This window comes from Xenopus tropicalis, chromosome 6, assembly GCF_000004195.4.
Source record: "Xenopus tropicalis strain Nigerian chromosome 6, UCB_Xtro_10.0, whole genome shotgun sequence".
In the NCBI taxonomy this organism is placed as follows: domain Eukaryota; kingdom Metazoa; phylum Chordata; class Amphibia; order Anura; family Pipidae; genus Xenopus; species Xenopus tropicalis.
In genome coordinates this window covers 77,303,600-77,324,705 of record NC_030682.2, presented here as the reverse complement: position 1 = coordinate 77,324,705, position 21,106 = coordinate 77,303,600, and the positions used below count along the sequence as shown (strand labels likewise).

The 21,106-nt window shown below is 39.2% G+C and overlaps 1 protein-coding gene across 2 annotated transcripts in view; it reads right to left on the bottom strand.

Moving 5' to 3' along the window:
• Positions 1–21,106, bottom strand: part of elp2 (elongator acetyltransferase complex subunit 2) — a 100,976-nt gene that overhangs the window by 5,782 nt on the left and 74,088 nt on the right. Inside the window, exons 18-19 of one of the 2 annotated variants that reach the window (XM_012964648.3) lie at positions 20,169–20,361; positions 1,404–1,528 (exon numbers count right to left, since the gene is read on the bottom strand). In XM_012964648.3, the coding sequence (XP_012820102.2) occupies positions 1,404–1,528; positions 20,169–20,361 (318 nt within the window). 2 annotated transcript variants of the gene reach the window in all.

Genomic DNA, 21,106 nt, shown 5'->3' with positions numbered 1-21,106 from the left:
AATAATGATGTGCAGTTGAATGCAATGTCAATATGGCAAAAAACGATTAATATTTTTAACGATATAGATATAACAATTATATTTTTATAAAAGTATTTTGTTTTAAAAAAGTAAAACCATTAATGAAACCATTAAACAATAGCTGAATTACAGCACTTAAATACTAAGCATTTTTCCCTCATTTGACTAATGTCAATTTGTTAAATGGCTTCTATCAAAGGCTAATGCCACACATAGGGGCCCATTTATCAATGTACGATTGGTTATTAACAGAAAAAAAATCGTATTTTAGAACTGTGCGTATTTTCCACAACTTTTTCATACTTTCATACTGCGACAATTTCTTCATTCAACGTTCGGTATTGTGACCAGGTTGGAGCTGCAGAGTGCTATTGAGTCCTATGGGAGGCTTCCAAAACCATGCACTGAAGGGTTCAAAGTCAGAAAGGTTTTCACGCCGTTTATGATCATTCGGATACGAAAATTTCATAACTTTCAAATTGTACCACGATAATTTCGTAGAAGCACAATGCAAAATTAACGCACATCAGAAATTTTCGTATTTAATGCAAATTGTTGCAAATCGTACTCGTAATTCGGACCTTAATGAATAGGCCCCATAGCATATGGCGCATATTTTAGGCAAGCAGAAAATACGTTCCATGCGCTCCTACCTGTGCCTGCACCCGAATTAATTGAATATGCTCGGGTGCAGGCACATGTAGCCGATATCCACATAAAAATGCGAGACTTTGCATTTTCTTGCGTTTTTATGTGGATATCGACTGCATCTGCCTGCACCTGAGTGAATTCAATTCATTTGAGTACAGGCATAGGTAGGGGGAGTTTTAAGCGCATGGAGTGTATTTTCAGCAAGCGTTTTTACGGCTTTCCGAAAATACGCGCCATACGCTACGTGTGGCCTTAGCCTTAAAGCCATTAGACATTTCTATATACAGGCATTGACCATTACATTTAAAACTCCAAGAATTTTGCCTATTGTTTTCAAGGGTTAATTCATAATAGAGGTTGTAGGCATACAGAGATGCCATAAAGTAATACTGCACAAGAAACTTTTTTCCAAGTCCTTCAGGGCCTGAGGCACTGATAAAACAGGATCCCAGAATAGGAAGATGCTACCTGCTTGTTAACACTTGATTGTCTTCTCGGTTTCAAATGATCATAGATCTTTTTTTTTATATGGCACCAGAAATGTATGAAGTGTTTTACAATGCATAAACAAAAATTGTTTTGTAGTAAGTGATAAAAAGTATTGAATATAGTATTCATAAAAAAATAAGGACACAGCAGTCTGGACACATTTTTACATGTTGCAGTTGATTAAGTTAAGTAAGTTATTTAGGAAACTAGCAAAATTAAAGGAGTCAAATGGATTCAAATACCTTTTTATCTCTGCTTCCTGTGACAAAGTACTTGCTATCTGGAGTCCAGTCACAAGCCCAAATAATTCTGCTATGTACACATGAATTCTTGTCAGTTGAAGCATATAAAGTGAATGTTGGTTCTGCTTAGGAGAAAAATAAAATAAAATTAGATATAAAGCTGTGACAAATCAGTAAACATTAGTATGGCTAAATAGATGCATGGAAACTCGCATGGTGAAAAGACAGATACAATAATAAGATTATTAGATACACAAAAAAAAAATTGCAGAGTGCGACAATTCTATCTGAGTCATTTCCGGTGTTTTGCAAATTTTGCGAAAAATTTATGAAAATAAATAATGTCCTTGTCTATTTTCATTCTGAAGAATAAAAGTGAATGTACAAATTATTAGTGAAACCAATTTTTTCATTTAAACATATACTGACTAAATACTTCACAAAGTTTTTACTTAAATCAGTGCTGTCCAACTGGTGGCCTGCTGCGCCCATGTGTCTGGCTACTGTGCCTGCTTACACTTTTGTGTAAGCTTTAAATAGTATCAATATTAAGATTAACTGGCCAATGCATTGCTCACACCTCAGATTCAGGCTGTAAGCCCCTGCATTGCTCACACCTGTAAACCCCTGTATTGTTCAAACCTGTAAGCCCCTCCATTGTTCACACCTCAGATCAATGCTACTTATATGTGCTATACTCTGCCTGGCTTATGCTGCCTGTATTTGCCACAATCTGCCTGGCCTATGCTGCCTGTGTGTGTCATACTCTGCATGTTCTATGCGGTCTCTGTGTGCCATACTCTGCCTGTCCTATGTTGCCTGTTTGGGGGTCCCTAAGGTGCATAATTATGTGCTGAGGGTTTCTGTGGTACTCACAGGGGAGGAGGCATATAAATTTAAGGGTACAGGTATAGGACCCGTTATCCAGGAATGCTTGGGACCAATGGTATTCCGGATAAGGGGTCTTTCTGTAATTTGGATCTCCATACCTTAAGTCTGCTAAAAAATCAATAAAACGTTAATTAACCCCAATAGGGTTGTTTTGCATCCAAAAAGGATTATATACTGTATATCTTAGTTGGGATCAATTACAAGGTACTGTTTTATTACTACAGAGAAAAGGGAAATCCGTTTTAAAATTCTGAATTATTTGATTAAAATGGAGTCTATGGGAGACAGGCTTTCTGTAATTTGGAGCTTTCTGGATAACGGGATTCCAGATAAGGGGTCCGATACCTGTACTGCTTAAATAGGACTTAATGAACTTTTTTCAAATAAGAGTGATGGGCGATGTCCCTGCATCATCAATTATATGGATAAGTTCATGTTAATATGGGTGTGGTTTTTTAAAAGGGAGTGGACAAAACTGGCTTCCATTATTGGCCCTCCACCAGCCTTGGTATCATAGAAGCACTGATTACATTTTTTTTTTTTTTTTTTTACAGAGCAGTGCACAATATACATAGTTACATAGTTACATAGTTACATAGGGTTGAAAAAAGACCATTGTCCATCAAGTTCAACCCATCCGAGTAAACCCAGCACACAACCTATACTAACCAATCTATACACTCACATACATAAACTATATATATACAACCAGTAATACTAACTGTAGATATTAGTATCACAATAGCCTTGGATATTCTGCTTGTTCAAAAACTCATCCACCATCACTATTTTAGGGGTTCACGATTAGCAAACATTGTTGCTCCATTAGTGTTATTAATTTTGACTAACTAAATACTGTTAAATTCAGCACTAACTACCCTGCCTGCAGTAATTGATGGGTTATTCTGTTGGAATAATGTGACCCAAACGTAACCGTAAACGTAATTGCCCTTAAAAGCAGTTTTGTAGCTTCCTTACTATTCTCTGCACTGCTGGTCCTAACAATTAAAACAATGTTGTACCAACCAGCTAATTAACAGACCTGTAAAGAAGCATTAAAGACATTGTGGGAAATGGAGTTGTGGCTGGCAGAGAGCTCACTTTTTCTACATTGATTTAATTAATGTATATTTGAAAAGTTGCTTACAATTACATTTCTCAAAAAACAATTTATTTTTGGTTATACATCCCCTTTGCCCTTGGGCAATACATTTAGGCAAAGCAGGAGAAGAATTAATTAGACCTTGGCACCATGGCGCCAGCAAAAGTTGGTTGTGGTGGAAATGGTGGAAATTTACAACAAAATTAAAGGACATGTAAAGCCTACATTTGCCTACAACGTATATCAGTTGGACACGTCTCCCCCACCCAAATGGCATAATTTGTACTGCATATATCCCCTCCGTTTGCCAGCACCATCACATTTTCCTAAACCAAATAGCAGCTTTCACCTGGTGGCCATTTTTCCTCTGATACATAATTGGATACATTGAAATCTGCAAACAGCCTACACACACAGACCCTTATTCAGCATACATTTCATCAAGAATACAGGCTCACACAGGCACAACTGTCTTTGATAAAAGTCCTGCTTTGTTTGAGCACTGTAATGGTAAAGCTAGAGCTGAGTTTCTATGGGAACCAGCAATGCCATCTCTTTACTGGCTGCTAGACTGGAGGGCATGTTTAGTAATCTGAACTTAGAACAACTGAGCATGCCCACAAGCCAACAGCCAAAGCAAATACCTGAGGGTGGGTGTCGGGTGGGTTACAGGAGGAGAAGCAAATCTAAGTGATTAAGGGGATGCTGCAGCCTTACTATTAACCTCTGGACAACCAGTGTGGCAGGATTTCAAAAAGGCTGTTCACTGATTACATTTTTGTGTGTGGGGTTTACATGTCCTTTAACCCTTCATTTTCTTACATGTCATTCACTAATGGAAAGGTGCATCTTACATGCATTACTGCAAGAATTTACCTATCAATATCTACATAAGATTTACAATAAACAGTATCTAATAAAAATATGGCAGGTTCCAGAGTCTGAAGATCCCAAATGCTCGACTGTCAAGGTTGACAGAACAATGGCTTTGAAAAAAACTGAGATGAATAATAGTTGGTAGTATTTACTACATCACTTATACATACATAGTACATCATCTATTCAGAACAAAATTTGATCCAGAATAAATACTTGGAATACAAGCATCAGAGCAGGTCAAGTAGAACTACATGTCCTTGCACCCGAACAAAGTGCCCTATGGATTGTGCCTCCTGGTTACCATCTTCCCAACCACTTACTACCATTCACTCCAGTACCAGCTGTGGCTCACTCTGTCACTGCCTTCTTGACAATCATTTGTCTCACTGCAACCAGCGCTCTGTAAAGGGGAAGAATAACCCCCTCCTCCCGTGAATCTATACTCCTTTTAATACAGCTCAAAACCTTGTTTGCCCTTGCAGCTGCTGCCTGGCATTGCTTGCTACAGCCGAGTTTATTATCTACAAGGACTCAAAGGTTCTTCTCCATTATTGATTTGCCTAGTGCAGTCCCATTAAGGGTATAAGTGGCTTGCATATTTTTACATCTCAGGTGCATGACCTTACATTTATCCACATTAAACCTCATCTGCCACTTAGCCGCCCAGATTGCCAGTTGGTCAAGATCCTGCTGCAAGTATGCCACATCCTCGACAGAACTGACTGGTCTGCAGAGTTTTGGGTCATCTGCAAACACTGATACATTACTTATAGTACCCTCCCCTAAGTCATTTATGAACAATTTAAGCAAAAGTGGACCCACTACAGAACCCTGAGGGACCCCACTGAGAACCTTACTCCAAGTAGAGAATGTACCATTAACAACCACCCTCTGTACCCAATCCTGTAGGCTATCCATGTCCAAACAACTTCACTAAGTTTAGAAAGAAGTCGTTTGTGGGGAACGATACCAAATGCTTTGGCAAAACTAAATAAAGTTTATCTACTGCATCCCCACTGTCCAGCTTCTTACTTACCTCATAATAAAAAGCAATTAAATTGGCCTGACATGACATGACCTGTCCTTCACAAAGCCATGCGGATTACTGCTCATAATGCCATTCTCTAGTACATAATTTTGTATGCAAGTAACTTGCCCACCACGGATGTCAAACTTACAGGTCTATAATTGCCAGGCTAAGATCTTACTCCCTTTTTAAATATAGGAATGACAATAGCCTTCTTCCAATCCCTAGGTACCATACCTGATGTAAGCGAGTCTAAGAATATCAGAAACAGAGGCCACTGTAAATATGACCCAAGCTCTCTCAGTACCAGAGGGTGTATTCCTTCTGGCCCAGGTGCCTTGTTCACATTTATCTAATTCTGTAATCTGTAATTGGGCCAGTGTGGTTAGTGGAGTACCGCAGGGGTCAGTCCTTGGTCCTTTGCTTTTTAACTTGTTTATTAATGACCTGGAGGTGGGCATAGAGAGTACTGTTTCTATTTTTGCTGATGACACTAAATTGTGCAAAACTATAAGTTCCATGCAGGATGCTGCCGCTTTGCAGAGCGATTTGACAAAAGTGGAAAACTGGGCAGCAAACTGGAAAATGAGGTTCAATGTTGACAAGTGCCAAGTTATGCACTTTGGTAGAAATAATATAAACGCGAACTATCTACTGAATGGTAGTGTGTTGGGGGCATCCTTAATGGAGAAGGATCTAGGGGTTTTTGTAGATCACAAGTTGTCTAATTCCAGGCAGTGTCATTCTGTGGCTACTACAGCAAATAAAGTGCTGTCTTGTATAAAAAAGGGCATTGACTCAAGGGATTTTTGCCTCTTTATAGGTCCCTGGTAAGGCCTCACCTTGAGTATGCAGTGCAGTTTTGGGCTCCAGTCCTTAAGAAGGATATTAATGAGCTGGAGAGAGTGCAGAGACGTGCAACTAAACTGGTAAAGGGGATGGAAGATTTAAGCTATGAGGTTAGACTGTCGAGGTTGGGGTTGTTTTCTCTGGAAAAGAGGCGCTTGCGAGGGGACATGATTACTCTGAACAAGTACATTAGAGGGGATTATAGGCAGTTGGGGGATGTTCTTTTTTCCCATAAAAACAATCAGCGCACCAGAGGTCACCCCTATAGATTAGAGGAACAGAGCTTCCATTTGAAGCAGCATAGGTGGTTTTTCATGGTGAGGGCAGTGAGGCTGTGGAATGCCCTTCCTAGTGATGTGGTAATGGCAGACTCTGTTAATGCCTTTAAGAGGGGCCTGGATGAGTTTTTGAACAAGCAGAATATCCAAGGCTATTGTGATACTAATATCTACAGTTAGTATTACTGGTTGTATATATAGTTTATGTATGTGAGTGTATAGATTGGTTAGTATAGGTTGTGTGCTGGGTTTACTCGGATGGGTTGAACTTGATGGACAATGGTCTTTTTTCAACCCTATGTAACTATGTATGTAACTATGTAACTATCTTGTGTAACCCTTTAAGCACCATATCCTGTGTCAACCACTGTGTAGTTGGAGCTGAGGCAACATTGGCGCTATTGGGTGGGTCCTGGCTCTCTGGCTCCTCTACTGTATACACAGAAGAAAAGAACTGATTTAGCACATCTGCCTTTTCTGTATCCGCTGTAACCATATTGTTACTATATGGGGCCACGCCCTCAACCTGCATCATTTTCATACTTAAACTTTTTGGGGTTAGTTTTGGCCTCCGCCGCAATGCAGTCCTCATTTTTTATCTTTGCCTTCCGGATTGCTGTTTTACAACACTTGTTATAGTGTTTATAGTGTTGCAAATTTGCTATACGTTCTGAGTCATTAGAGATCACTAGATCCTATATAGCATGGTTCCTGGTTGGCTCCTCAACAACCTGTGACATAAAGTTGTCATGCAACTTTCCTGGCACTACTATTGCTCCAGTCAATATCAGGATAATTAAAATCCCCCATTATTATCACTTACTCGAACTAGCAGCCTTTTCTATTTGCAACAGGAGCTTCCCCTTAATCTTTTGGGATTCCTTCTTATTTAACCCACGAGGTTCCTTCCCATAGCAATCTACTTTGGCTCTTGGTTAATCGAGCATGCACAGTTCTTCTCAACCACCAAACGCACCCTCCAGTCTAGCAGCCAATGAAGAGGTGGCAGTGATGGTTTCCATATAATCTCTGCTCTAGCTGTGCACTCTGCTGGAGAAACATGTTTTTCTCCTAACCTCCTCTACAGAGCTCAGTTTAACCATTATATCACAATTCGGGCATGACTTTTTATCAAAGTAAGTTCTACCTGTGTAAGCCTGCATTCTTCATTGCATGACCTTTACAGCCACATGTGCTGTTTGCAGATGTAAATGTCACTGAAGATGTATGCTCTTTGTTTATGGAAATGTGATTTGTTTATAATGTGGTTTTGGCAAATTGAGGGGATATATGCAATACAAATGTAACAGTGTGGTTTGGGTGGGGGAGATGTGCCCAACTTATATACATGTTAAGAAAATGTAGGGTTTACGTGTCCTTTAAAGTATTTTCAAGTACTTGGTTACCCAGAGTTAGCAAGATTGACAATCTGCACTTTGAGGCCAGATTGCCTGAAACAAATATTCAGAAAATACATTTTCTTTGGTGTCAGTGTGAATTCTGGGTCGTAAACCACATAAATTGAATCGCATAACCACCAGAAAACACAGGAAAAGACCATTTTTGGAAGCTCTATTCAAGATGGGCGTTAGCATTGCTCTGCAAGGTGGAAGAATTAACTGCCTGTATATCTCTACTTTTTAATATAGGGCAATACCTTGCTAACCCTTCCTGCTGCTGACCTGCATTGCTTGCTACAACTAAGTTTATTAATCAGGTTTTTGTCCCACAAGGATTTCCCTACCTTAGTGCCATTAAGTGTATAAGCTAGCTATGTGTTTTTCTCTTTTTAAATCTCAGGTTCATAAGCATCTGAATTCCATGCAAGTATGCAGCAACTTGAATGGACTCAACAAAAATACAACACTTTCAACTCCATGTCATTATTGAACAGATTAAAATAAAACTAGACATACTATAGAACTCTTTTTTCTTATCAATAAAAAAAGAAAATTTAATAAAAAAAGAACCATTTAAAGAAACTGTTTGCCCAAGATCTTTTAGTCACTTTTCTACCTATGTATAAAAAGAATGATTTTAAATTTAGAAAGAAATCTGGATCAAAAATCTGTAAAAGTAGATTGCATATACTGCAGCCCAACTGTCTAACTTCCTCTTATTACAGGTATAGAAACCAGTTATCCTGAATGCTCGGGGCCTTGGGTTTTCTGGATAATGAATCTTTCCGTAATTTGGATCTCCAAGGTTCTGTTTTATTATTACAGAGAAAAAGAAAATCATTTTCAAAAATGTGAATTATTGGCTTATAATGGAGTCTATGGGAGACAGCCTTTGTATAATGAAAGAAAAGGTTTTTTTTAAGCATTTGGGACATATTTCCATGTTTTAATGGATCCACATTCTGCATAACGGGTTCCATACCTTTAAATCCATTATGGGTATGGGACCCGTTATCCAGAATGCTGGGGACCTTGGGTATATCTGGAAAATATGTCGTCTTCTGTAATTTGGATCTCCCATTCCTTAAGTCTACTATAAATAATTTAAGTGTTAAATGAACTCAACAAGATTGTTTAGTCTCTAAAAAAGATTAATTATACCTTAGTTAGTATCAAGTACAAGGTAGTATTTTATTAATACAGAGAAAAAGAAAATCTATTATTTGATTAAAATGGAGTCTATGGGAGAAGACCTTCCTATAATTCGGAGCTTCCTGGATAATGGGTTTCCGAATAACAGAAACCATACCTGTACCTACTGGTTATGTTGGGCAGCCCCTGTGACTAACTTGTTTTTCATAGTTGTCATCCCAGTAGCTTGCAACTGCTGTATATGGCTGCACTGCCCTCTTTGCAAGCCAGGTATAGCATGAATAGAAGGCTGCTAGTTTGGGGCAAGTGATAATAATGGGGGATTTTAATTACCCTGATATTGACTGGGGCAATAGTACTGCCAGGACAGTAAATGGGAACAAGTTTATAAACTTGCTGCATGACAACTTTATGTCACAAGTTGTTGAGGAGCCAACCAGGAACCATGCTATACTAGATCTAGTGATCTCTAATGACCCAGAACGTATAGCAAATGTGCAAGTGGTTGAACCCCTGGGTAATAGTGACCATAATGTTATTTCATTTGATGTTTGGTGCAGGAAACAAATTTACACGGGGGCAACAAAGACAATGAATTTTAGGAAGGCAAATTTTAGCTCCTTAAGGGCAGCGCTTCAGGGCATAGATTGGGGCATTATGTTTTCTGATAAAAACACAGAGCAGAAATGGTTGTCATTTAAAATGATATTAAATCATTACTGTTCTCAATTTATTCCATTAATAAGAAAAAGTAGAAGTGTTAAGAATCAACCTATGTGGCTTAACTCTGAGGTAAAGAAGTTAATAGGGAAAAAAAGGAAAGCTTTTAAGAAATATAAGTCAGAGGGGACAGTAGCTGCGTTTAATTATTATAAGCACTATAACAAGTGTTGTAAAACAGCAATCCGGAAGGCAGAGATAGAAAATGAGGAGCGCATCGCGGCCGAGGCCAAGACTAACCCCAAAAAGTTTTTTAAGTATATTAATAGTAAAAAGATGCAGGTTGAGGGTGTGGCCCCATTGAGTTATAATAACAATATGGTTACAGCGGATACAGAAAAGGCAGATGTGCTTAACCAGTTCTTTTCTTCTGTGTATACAGCAGAGGAGCCAGTGGGACAAGTCCCACCCAATAGCTGCACTGTTGCCTCAGCTCCAACTACACAGTGGTTGGCACAGGATATGGTGCTTAAAGGGTTACACACGATAAATGTAAACAAGGCACCTGGGCCAGATGGAATACACCCTCGGGTACTGAGAGAGCTAGGGGCAGAATTGCAGTGGCCCTTGTTTCTGATATTCTCAGACTCTCTTTCATCAGGTATGGTACCTAGGGATTGGAAGAAGGCGAATGTCATTCCCATATTTAAAAAGGGAGTAAGATCTCAGCCTGGCAATTATAGGCCTGTAAATTTGACATCCGTGGTGGGCAAGTTATTTGAAGGCTTGTTAAGGGATCACATTCAAAATTATGTAGTGGAGAATGCCATTATGAGCAGTAATCAGCATGGCTTTATGAAGGACAGGTCATGTCAGACCAATTTAATTGCTTTTTATGATGAGGTAAGTAAGAAGCTGGACAGTGGGGATGCAGTAGATATAATCTATTTGGATTTTGCCAAAGCATTTGATACCGTTCCCCACAAACGACTGCTTTCTAAGCTAAGGTCTATTGGTCTTAGTGAAGTCGTTTGCACATGGATAAAAAACTGGCTACAGGATCGGGTACAGAGGGTGGTTGTTAATGGTACATTCTCTACTTGGAATAAGGTTCTCAGTGGGGTCCCTCAGGGTTCTGTACTGGGTCCACTTTTGTTTAATTTGTTCATAAATGACTTAGGGGAGTAGATTGTAAGCTCTTTTGGGCAGGGCTCTCTTCACCTATTGTATCGGTTATTGATTGCTTTATATGTTACTCTGTATGTCCAATGTATGTTACCCACCTATTGTACAGCGCTGCGGAATATGTTGGCGCTTTATAAATAAATGATAATAATAATAATAGGGGAGGGTATTATGAGTAATGTATCAGTGTTTGCAGATGACACAAAACTCTGCAGACCAGTCAATTCTATCCAGGATGTGACATCCCTGCAGCAGGATCTTGACCAACTGGCAATCTGGGCAGCTAAGTGGCAGATGAGATTTAATGTGGATAAATGTAAGGTCATGCACCTGGGATGTAAAAATATGCAAGCCCCGTATACCCTTAATGGGACTGCACTAGGCAAATCCCTAATGGAGAAGGACCTTGGAGTCCTTGTAGATAATAAACTTGGCTGTAGCAAGCAATGCCAGGCAGCAGCTGCAAGGGCAAACAAGGTTTTGAGCTGTATTAAAAGGGGTATAGATTCACGGGAGGAGGGGGTTATTCTTCCCCTTTACAGAGCGCTGGTAAGGCCCCATCTAGAATATGCTGTTCAGTTTTGGTCTCCAGTGCTCAAACGGGACATTATTGAGTTAGAGAGGGTCCAGAGAAGGGCAACTAAGCTGGTAAAGGGTATGGAAAGTCTCAGTTATGAAGAAAGACTGGCCAAGTTGGGTCTGTTTACACTGGAGAAGAGGCGCTTAAGAGGTGACATGATAACTATGTATAAATATATAAAGGGATCATATAATAACCTTTCTAATGTTTTATTTACCAGTAGGTCCTTCCAACGGACACGAGGGCACCCACTTCGTTTAGAAGAAGGGAGGATCCACTTAAACATTCGGAAAGGATTTTTTACAGTGAGAGCTGTGAAGTTCTGGAATTCCCTCCCCGAATCAGTCGTGCTGGCTGATACATTATATAACTTTAAGAAGGGGCTGGATGGATTCTTAGCAAGTGAGGGAATACAGGGTTATGGGAGATAGCTCTTAGTACTAGTTGATCCAGGGACTGGTCCGATTGCCATCTTGGAGTCAGGAAGGATTTTTTTCCCCTCTGCGGCAAATTAGAGAGGCTTCAGATGGGGTTTTTTGCCTTCCTCTGGATCAACTAGTAGTTAGGCAGGTTATATATAGGCATAATGGTTGAACTTGATGGACGTATGTCTTTTTTCAACCCAACTTACTATGTTACTATGAAGGAGTTAATGGTATGACCAGAACCCTGCTACAGATCAACTTTAGGTACCTGCCTAAAATGCACAAATATATGATAAACCAGAGTTATATCTAATGCAGCAGAGGTTAATTCATACATCCCAACTGTCCCAATTTTCACGGGACATTCCCCCTTTTAGCAGCAAAGCCCGCAGTCCCAGATTCTTACTGAAAAGTCCATCATTTCCCTGAAATGAGCTAAAAAAGATACAAACTTAAATAAAAAGTAGTTTTTGGCAGAGAGCCCTGGAATCTTAACAAAGCTATACCTGCACTTAGATACAATGTTTCTCACACTTAATTAAATAAGTGGGATTTTGGCAGAGAGCCCAGAATCTTAACAAGCTACACCTGCACTTTTATACAATTGTAATAAGCTAAACAGATATCTTGGGGGACTTGCAGCTTAAAGGGCACTTTCACCTTCATTAGCCAAACTGTAATAACACATTCCCCCCCCAAAAGGATTGAAGGGAAAGCAAAGGAGGGAGGAGCTTCACATAAGAGAAGGAAGTCAGTAAAGGAGCTGTAGTTCAGCTGCTTTTTACACAGTAATAAAATAAATCTGCATGCAGGGAGAAAGGTATGCTATACAATGGTCTGTTTAGGGTAATTTTAGGGGATTTTAAAATAAAAGGCTTACTTATCCTTTAAAGTAGCACATAAGAAACTTCATGTACAGGATCTATAATCAGGAATCCCATTATCCAGAAACTCAGAATTATGGGAAGGTCATTTTGCATTTTAAGCAAATACTTCTAATTTTTTAAAAATGATTTCCTTTTTCCAGCAATAAATGGGGTCAAACATTTCTATTGGATTTCTTTAATGTTTAAATGTTTTATAGATGAATTAAGATATGGTGATCCAAATTATAGAAAGACCCCTTACCTAGAAATCCCCAGGTCCCAAGCATTCCAGATAATATATCCTCTACCTGTAGCTACATCTAATTATATTTTGCCTTTTATCATGTCTATTTTACTAAAATGTAGCAAAATATAGACACATACCAGAATAATAATAAAGATGTGTTCCCACTCTTCTTTATATCCAGAATGTATACAAAACTTTTCTGGGTATAAAGAAAAGTGGGAACAACATCTTTAATCACCAGAAACCTGAGGGACACAAATAAATATCTGTGTTGAATAGTCTGTGTAAAGGAACAGGAAATTTTAAATTACCTCTCTGAATAAAGGATTTATTTAACTAATTCTAGTAGACTATGTCATCTCACCCATATATAATAAACCACAGGGGATATATATATTTAAAAAAAAAAAAAAAAAAACAGAACAAAGACTGGTGAAATGCCCCTCAAACTTTAACTGGCTTTCCGAGTATGGGTGTGTATAGGATGATGAGCACTGAAGGTAAAGAAAAATAAAGTTTTTTTAATGGAGCAAAAACACCATGGGAAGAAACAGGTGTCTCACCCAAATCTGCCCTTTCCTAGCGATCAAAAGATTATGAGGTCTATGTTACCATTACCAATTATGCATCATCTCTCTATTAAATACAATATGCATGTATTTTATATATACATTATGACTTGTGTATTTAAGGATGTAAGCTTCAAACACATCCTATTTAGCACACAGTTGCTAAGACTCCCCCCCTTTGACCAAGGGTATTGGAAATTCAATCCTTTTTGTCCCCAACTGCATTTTCCCAACTTCCATTGTTCAACTTGCCTCAGGAATCCATGGCCAAGTCACCTAAAGTTGCCTCATGAGGAAACTAGCATGTCTACAGCACTGTCAACTCTTCTTTGTGGTGTATATAATCTATGTATGTGTATGTATGTATGTACAGTATATATATATATATATATATATATATATATATATATATACACAAGTATATAACAATTTTCATTTACCAAAGCCGGCACTCACGTCAAAGTTGAGCAAAGGATGCCTGGGTGCAGAATCAAAACTCAGAACAACATGCTTTAGAAAAAGATGCCGCACTCACAGGACTTAGTGCAAAGCCTTTGAAAAAGGCTGTGGAGACAGCTGAAACGTTAGTATAACGTTTGAACTAATAAATGAACTTTTGATTTTGAAGTCCTGTGAGTGCGGCATCTTTTTCTAAAGCATGTTTATATATATATATATATATATATATATATATATATATATATATATATATATATACACAGTGAGGAACATAAGTATTTAAACAGCCTGCGATTTTGCAAGTTCTCCTACTTAGAAATCATGGAGGGGTCTGAAATTCACATAGTAGGTGCATTCAGACTGTGAGAGACAGCTTTTAAAAAAAAATTCTGGAAATCACATTGTATTTTTAAAGAATTTATTTCTATTGCACTGCTGCACACAAGTATTTGAACACCTGAGAAAATCAGTGTTAATATTTGGTACAGAAGCCTTTGTTTGCAATTACAGAGGTCAAACATTTCCTGTAGTTCTTGACCAGGTTTGACCCACTCCTCCACACAGATCTCCTCTAGTCTGTCAGGTTTCAGGGCTGTCCCTGAGCAACACAGAGTTTCAGCTCCCTCCAAAGATTTTCTATTGGATTTAGGTCTGGAGACTGGCTAGGCCACTCCAGAACCTTGATATGCCTCTTACGGAGCCACTCCTTGGTTATCCTGGCTATGTGCTTCGGGTCATTGTCAAGTTGGAAGACCCAGCCACGACCCATCTTCAATGCTCTGACTGAGGGAAGGAGGTTGTTGCTCAAAATTTCCCAATACATGGCCCCATTCATCCTCTCCTTAATACAGTGCAGTCGTCCTGTCCCCTTCGCATAAAAGCACCCCCATGCTTCACAGTAGGGATGGTGTTGCAACTCATCCTTATTTTTCCTCTAAACATGGCAAGTGAAGTTTCATCTGACCACATGACTTTCTCCCATGCCTCCTCTGGACCATCCAGATGGTCACTGGCAAACTTCAGATGGGCCTGGACATGTGATGACTTGAGCATGGGAACCTTCCGTGCAATGCATGATTTGAAACCATGACAGCGTAGTGTTCTACCAATAGTGACCTTTGAAACTGTGGTCCCAGCTCTCTTCATGTCATTGACCAGCATAAGTGCTGCTCCCCTAATCTCCTCCTACAGCCTGCACCACTGCATTCTTTTCTGCTCCGTTTTGCATGTCACCCGGTGGCCATTTTGCCGGGTGACGTCATTGAGAGCGCGCGCCTGACCTCTTCAAGGATTTTTTTTTTTCAAGCTTCTGCTTTTTTAAACAAAGCTGTACAGACAGATCTTTGGGCCCATGGTAGTAGTTGGAGTCTGACTGACTGTGGGGTGGACAGGTGTCTTTAAAGAGCTCAGACAGGTGCTACTAATTTAGATTAACGAGTGGAGTAGAGGTGGACTATTTAAAGGCAAAGTAACAGGTCTTTGAGAACCAGAATTCTTGCTGATTGCCAGGTGTTCAAACACTTATGTGCAGCAGTGCAATACAAATTCATTCTTTAAAAAATCATACATTGTGATTTCCTGATTTTTTTTTTTTTTAAATGCTGTCTATCACAGTGGGAATGCACCTACAATGTAAATTTCAGACCCCTCCATGATTTCTAAGTGGGAGAACTTGCAAAATCACAGGGTGTTCAAATACTTATGTTCCTCAGTGTATATATATATATATATATATATATATATATATATATATATATATATATATATATATATATATATAATATGCAGCAGAAGCCAGCACTCACGTGTAAAGTTGATAAGTGTGCCTGGGTGCAGTCCCAACAAAATGTTTGCAGATGCTTGGAGAAAGGTACCGCTCACGCAGGTCTTAGGATCAGTTTTGAAATTTTATTGTAGAGGCAAGGGAACTGACGTTTCGGCTGCAACACCAGCCTTTGTCATATATATACACACACACATGCAAAATAGTGAATCAATTAATAGTTTTTAAAGATGTTAAAGCTTTGGCTCAAAAAAGATGGAAAGGCATAATCACTGGGAATCGCTTACCTGAGACCCCAGGTTGGTGCTCCTGTTCAGTGAAAACTGGACCATGATTATGCATTTCTTATCCTTTAAAGGACATGTCAACCCCCCAACCAAAAATGTTAGCAGAGAAAAGCCTCACAGCACTGTTTAAATACCTGCCACTCCTGTCCCTCAGAAGCAAACACTGAAGTTGCATTGATCCCTTGGAGTTTCTCTCACTGCAGAGCTGTGTAACTCCCTCTCCCCCCTCCCTTCAGAATCTCCTTGTCTGCCTGGCATGGTGCACATGCCCAGTTCCAAGCCGTTATAATGAGCATGCTCACTTGAGATGAATCTCTTCTCTACACAGCAGATGATTGAACTCTTTAACCACGCCCACAGTCAATCCTCCAATGAGCCGCATAGGCAGTTGCTATACTAAAGCTGGCCATACACGTGGCGATCTGACGATGTTTCGTGCGACCATCGGTCGCACGAAACATCGTCAGATGTGCCACACACCATTCAGGGCTGAATCGGCAGGTAAGGAGGTAGAAACAATAGGATTTCTACCTCCTTCTGCCGATTCAGCTCTGAAGGGAGATTTTGACCAGGTGCCCGATCAAAATTTTCCAACTGGTCAGCAGCTTCCTGCGATATCGGTCGACTCGCCGACATACCATACACGCACCGAATATCGTACGAAACGAGGTTTCATACGATATTATCGGTGCGTGTATGGCCACCTTAACTCTGCCTTTGTAAACAAGAGCTCTCTGCTCCCTCTCTTGGAACATGTTCTTCTGACTGCAGGCAGTTTAACCTTTTCACCGCTGAATCTGATCTGCAGGTATTTTATAAGTGAGTCTTGCAAGCTTAAACAGTGTTTGCTGAAATACTTAAGCAATGTACACTTCATTTCTGTTTAATTTTATTCATAGGCGGAGGGTGACTTTTTTGTTTGGGGAGGCTAAAGATGGGCCATTCATAGACTGACCTAAAGCTAATGTGAGACTTAGTGGATTCGCTGCTGGTGTAAAAAATTAACTTCCCAACTACCTCTTGCTGTTCCCACTGACTCCCAGGGATACTGCGCAAAAGTGCGGGTGGGGTGCTTTTTTTAACCCTAAAATGCTTAGGATGTAAAAGCATTCAAACGTGCACTTCTGTTAGGGGTTCTCTATACATTTGTGTTTGTGATCAGTTAGCTTCAAGGGGTAGTTCACCTTTAAATTAACTTTTAATATAAGGTAGACATTGATATTCTGAGACAATTTGCAATTGGTCCTCTTTTATTTTTAATGGTTTTTCGGTTATTTAGCTTATTGTTCAGCACCTCTTCATTTGGTATTTCAGCAGCTATCTGGTTGCTAGGGTCTTATTTACCAGGTAGTGGTTTAAACAAGAGATGGGAATATGAATAGTTAAGGGGCCTGCATGGAAAAATAAAACTGTAGCTTCACAGAGCAATACTTTTTGGTCAGTGACCCTCATTTGAAAGCTGGAAAGAGGCAGAAGCGAAAGGCAATTATTCAAAAACTATACAAAATTAACTAGGAAAACCAATTGCAAAGTTGCTAGGAATAGGCCATTCTATAACATACTACAAGTTAACTAAAAAGTGAACCTCCCCTTTAGATGTGTTTAAGTTAGCTTTATAGAGAGAGAGGCAGCAGGTACTGACATCCCAGGCACGATATATACAGTGAGACACAGTCTTTATATACAAAACCAGCACATTATATACAGTGAGGAGCAGTGGGTACTGATGGCAGATATTCAGGCCCTGGCACTATAACATACCTCCCAACATTTCATTAAGAGAAAGAGGGACAAAAATATATGACGCTGGTAGTGCGGCAAAAATGTTTTGGCCACGCCTGCTTTGTGACCACGCCCACATGCCACACCCACTTTACATGCCCCAGATGTGCCAATATAATCACTAAATAAAAAGAATAAAAGACATATTAACTTCAAAGGTGCCAGTATGACTACGTTAAATTGATAAAGGGCATACAGTATTAACCCCAGACATGCCAGTAAAATTACTAAATGAAACTGATAAAGGGCATATCAACTTCAGACATGCCAACAGTTCTGTGCATTTTCCAAAGTTATAAACAGGGCCAATTCCAGTGGTACATAAATTTATGTTATTTCCTTCCATTCTTAATCAGTTGAAAGCAAAACAAAATGAATGTACCACTAGAATTTCTAGCCATATTAACAAGGCCTAAGGTTCCCAGACTTATAAGGGCCCCTTTAAAATGTCTGCTATATTTTATGAATGAGCGATACCTCTTCCCCTGCATGCTGTGCTCTGCCAGAGATTCCCAGGAGTGAGAGATATATGTTAGGGGTGGAAAGGTGAAACTGCCCAGCACACAAATAAAAGCAGCAGCCTCTTCTGCCTGATAAAAGACAGAGGCACCCTGAGCCCCTGACCCACTGAGCAGGAGAGGAATGTGAGCCAATGCCGATAGTTGACCCTTGTTTGTCACAAATGCTCCTCCCAGGACAATTAAACATCAAGGTAAGGCTGTGAGCTTGAGTGTAGCAGGGGAGATTGAAGAGTTAAAGGGGCGGGCTTTATTCCCCAGCAGAGCAGGCACAGCAATCAATTAAATGGCAAAGCTGAGAAGCGGGACATCTAACAGTGAATTCGGGACAGCGGGAAGTGCTATAAATATCGGGACTGTCCCGCTGAAAGTGGCACTGATACACAACATTGGCTCCACTGTAACTAACTAGAAATGAAAAAATCATGACAAAAGTAAAATAAAAATAAAAAGTGCAAAAAACCATAACAAATATATAAAAGCACAATGAGCTTTGTCAGGGGGAAAAGTTAACTTACCCTCCATCTGTTAGGGTAGGGGATAGGGATATTATAGATGTCAGGTGACAAAAAACAATTTAATTTCAGCTAGTGAGTCAGTCTTTAGAACATATACAGTATAGTGCTTGTGTATAGTGCTTGTGTATAGTACCTGTGTATAGTGCCTGTGGGATGAAAACTGCAGCAAAAGTTCAAAGTTGGTTCTTGGGTAAAGTTTACAGCCTGCAGATTCTTCTTTTTTTAGTCTTCAATTCTGCACTGCCTCCAGTTTGCAAAATCTCCCGACCCCTGTCTGCATCTGCGCCTTGATTGGTCAATTTTACTGCCTGTTAAGAAAGCTGTGCTCTGATTGGAGAATCCACAAGAAGATAGATCCAATCAGAGCACAGCTGATTTCTGCAGAACCCGGAGAAGATTTGCACGGCAGTGCAGAAACGGAGCCAGGTTTTTAGGTGCCAAAGCAGGTTTGGGGAGACTTAGCCTCCCCAAGCCTTATTGAAAATCCGCCTATGATTTTATTGTTGTTTAATGCCCTAACAGTTTCATTTTAAGGAAAAAGCTGTCTGTACAGCTTTGTTTAAAAAAGCAGACGCTTGAAAAAAAAATCCTTTAAGAGGTCAGGCGCGCGCTCTCAATTACGTCACCCGGCAAAATGGCCGCCGGGTGACATGCAAAACGGAGCAGAAAAGAATGCGGTGGTGCAGGCTGTAGGAGGAGATTAGGGGAGCAGCACTTATGCTAGTGGGGGTAAGGTGCCCTATCCATTAGAAGTGAAATTAAAATTAGGGTTGACATCCCCTTTAAGAGGCCAAATTATTTCATAAATGACTAAACGTAATAATGTCTTACATATTTTATACTTAATTATATTTTAATTTAATACATTTAATATACAATTGTATTATATATATTTATATTAATACTTGATTTTATGTATTTGTCCTATTAATCTCCTCAAATTTTATATTTTTTTTAAAAAAAATTAATGTTTAAAAAGCTATTACCATGCTTGCCACCTGTCACAAGCTGCACATCTGTGGCACAAAAAAATGTCAAGCTTGTCATTATTATCATTAAATGCAACAGTGATAAAGGATTTAAGTGTGGTCATTACACTTGCATAATTACCAATTATGAAAGATTATTATATATATTTTGTAGTAATTCAAATGTAAGGAAATAGCATAGGTTAGCAGACATAAAATAACCTATACAATGTTAGCACATTTTGCTAACAGTGTTACACATGTTACAGTGTTAGCACATTTTGCTTCCCCACAGACATATCTAAATAACAGAAAGCAGACTAACATATTTGCTTTTTACCTGTCTGTTCTGGAATGCCCTCTTGCTTCTTCCACAGGGACCAGTTTCTATCTCTGGAAACTACTAATAAGAATTCATCATCAGGAGAAAATGCCATCTGAGTAACAGTCAAGTTGTGATAAGACAAGCTTTGTAACTGCTTCCAGCTTGTAGTGCTCCACAAAATAATTGCTGCATGTTCTCTTTTGGAAGCCTAAACAAAGAAGAAGTGGTGACAATAGGTATTGCCTGCCAAAGCTTGGTAGGATTCTTCAAAATGCTCTTTGCAGTCCCAGTTGAAAGGGCTGGGGTGGAAAATAAATTTCATTTAAAAACAAACAGTTGTTAAAGGATATGTCAACCCTAAAATTTGCCAAATAAAAGAAAACATAATTCTAAGCAACTTTCCAATGTGGATTTATTAAATGTTAGTGCTTTAAAAGTTGTTTGCAAATGTAATTGCTATTGAAAGCAGCATTTGCTGAACTCCTGGTTGTTACCTTTTAAACAATGCTGCAAATGGCAGTCTCCACCAGCAAGAAAGGTCTGTCAATCTGCTGGCTTTTGTTACATTGTTTCAACAGTCAGAGCCACCAGGGCAGAGAAACACTGCTTTTAATAGCAATTATATATATATACAAGTCAAAAACCATTGTAAAAAATTTGTAATCAATGTACATTGCAAAGTTGCTTAGAATTATGTTTGTCTAATTTAATTACATGTTAAGACATTGATGGCAATATGCTTTAGTATACCTTTTCAAACCAATTTTTATATTTTATATTAAACAAAATTGTTAAGCACCGCCTGTATCCTTCACTTAAAGTGCTTGGTCTTTAGCGCTGGCACAGCTTAATTACCAGCCAACAGAAATCTAATTTAAGTACAACCAATAGTATCAAAGGATGTGTCTACTTTCTAAGTAGGTTATTTGAGCATGGCATGCTTAGGGAGTACC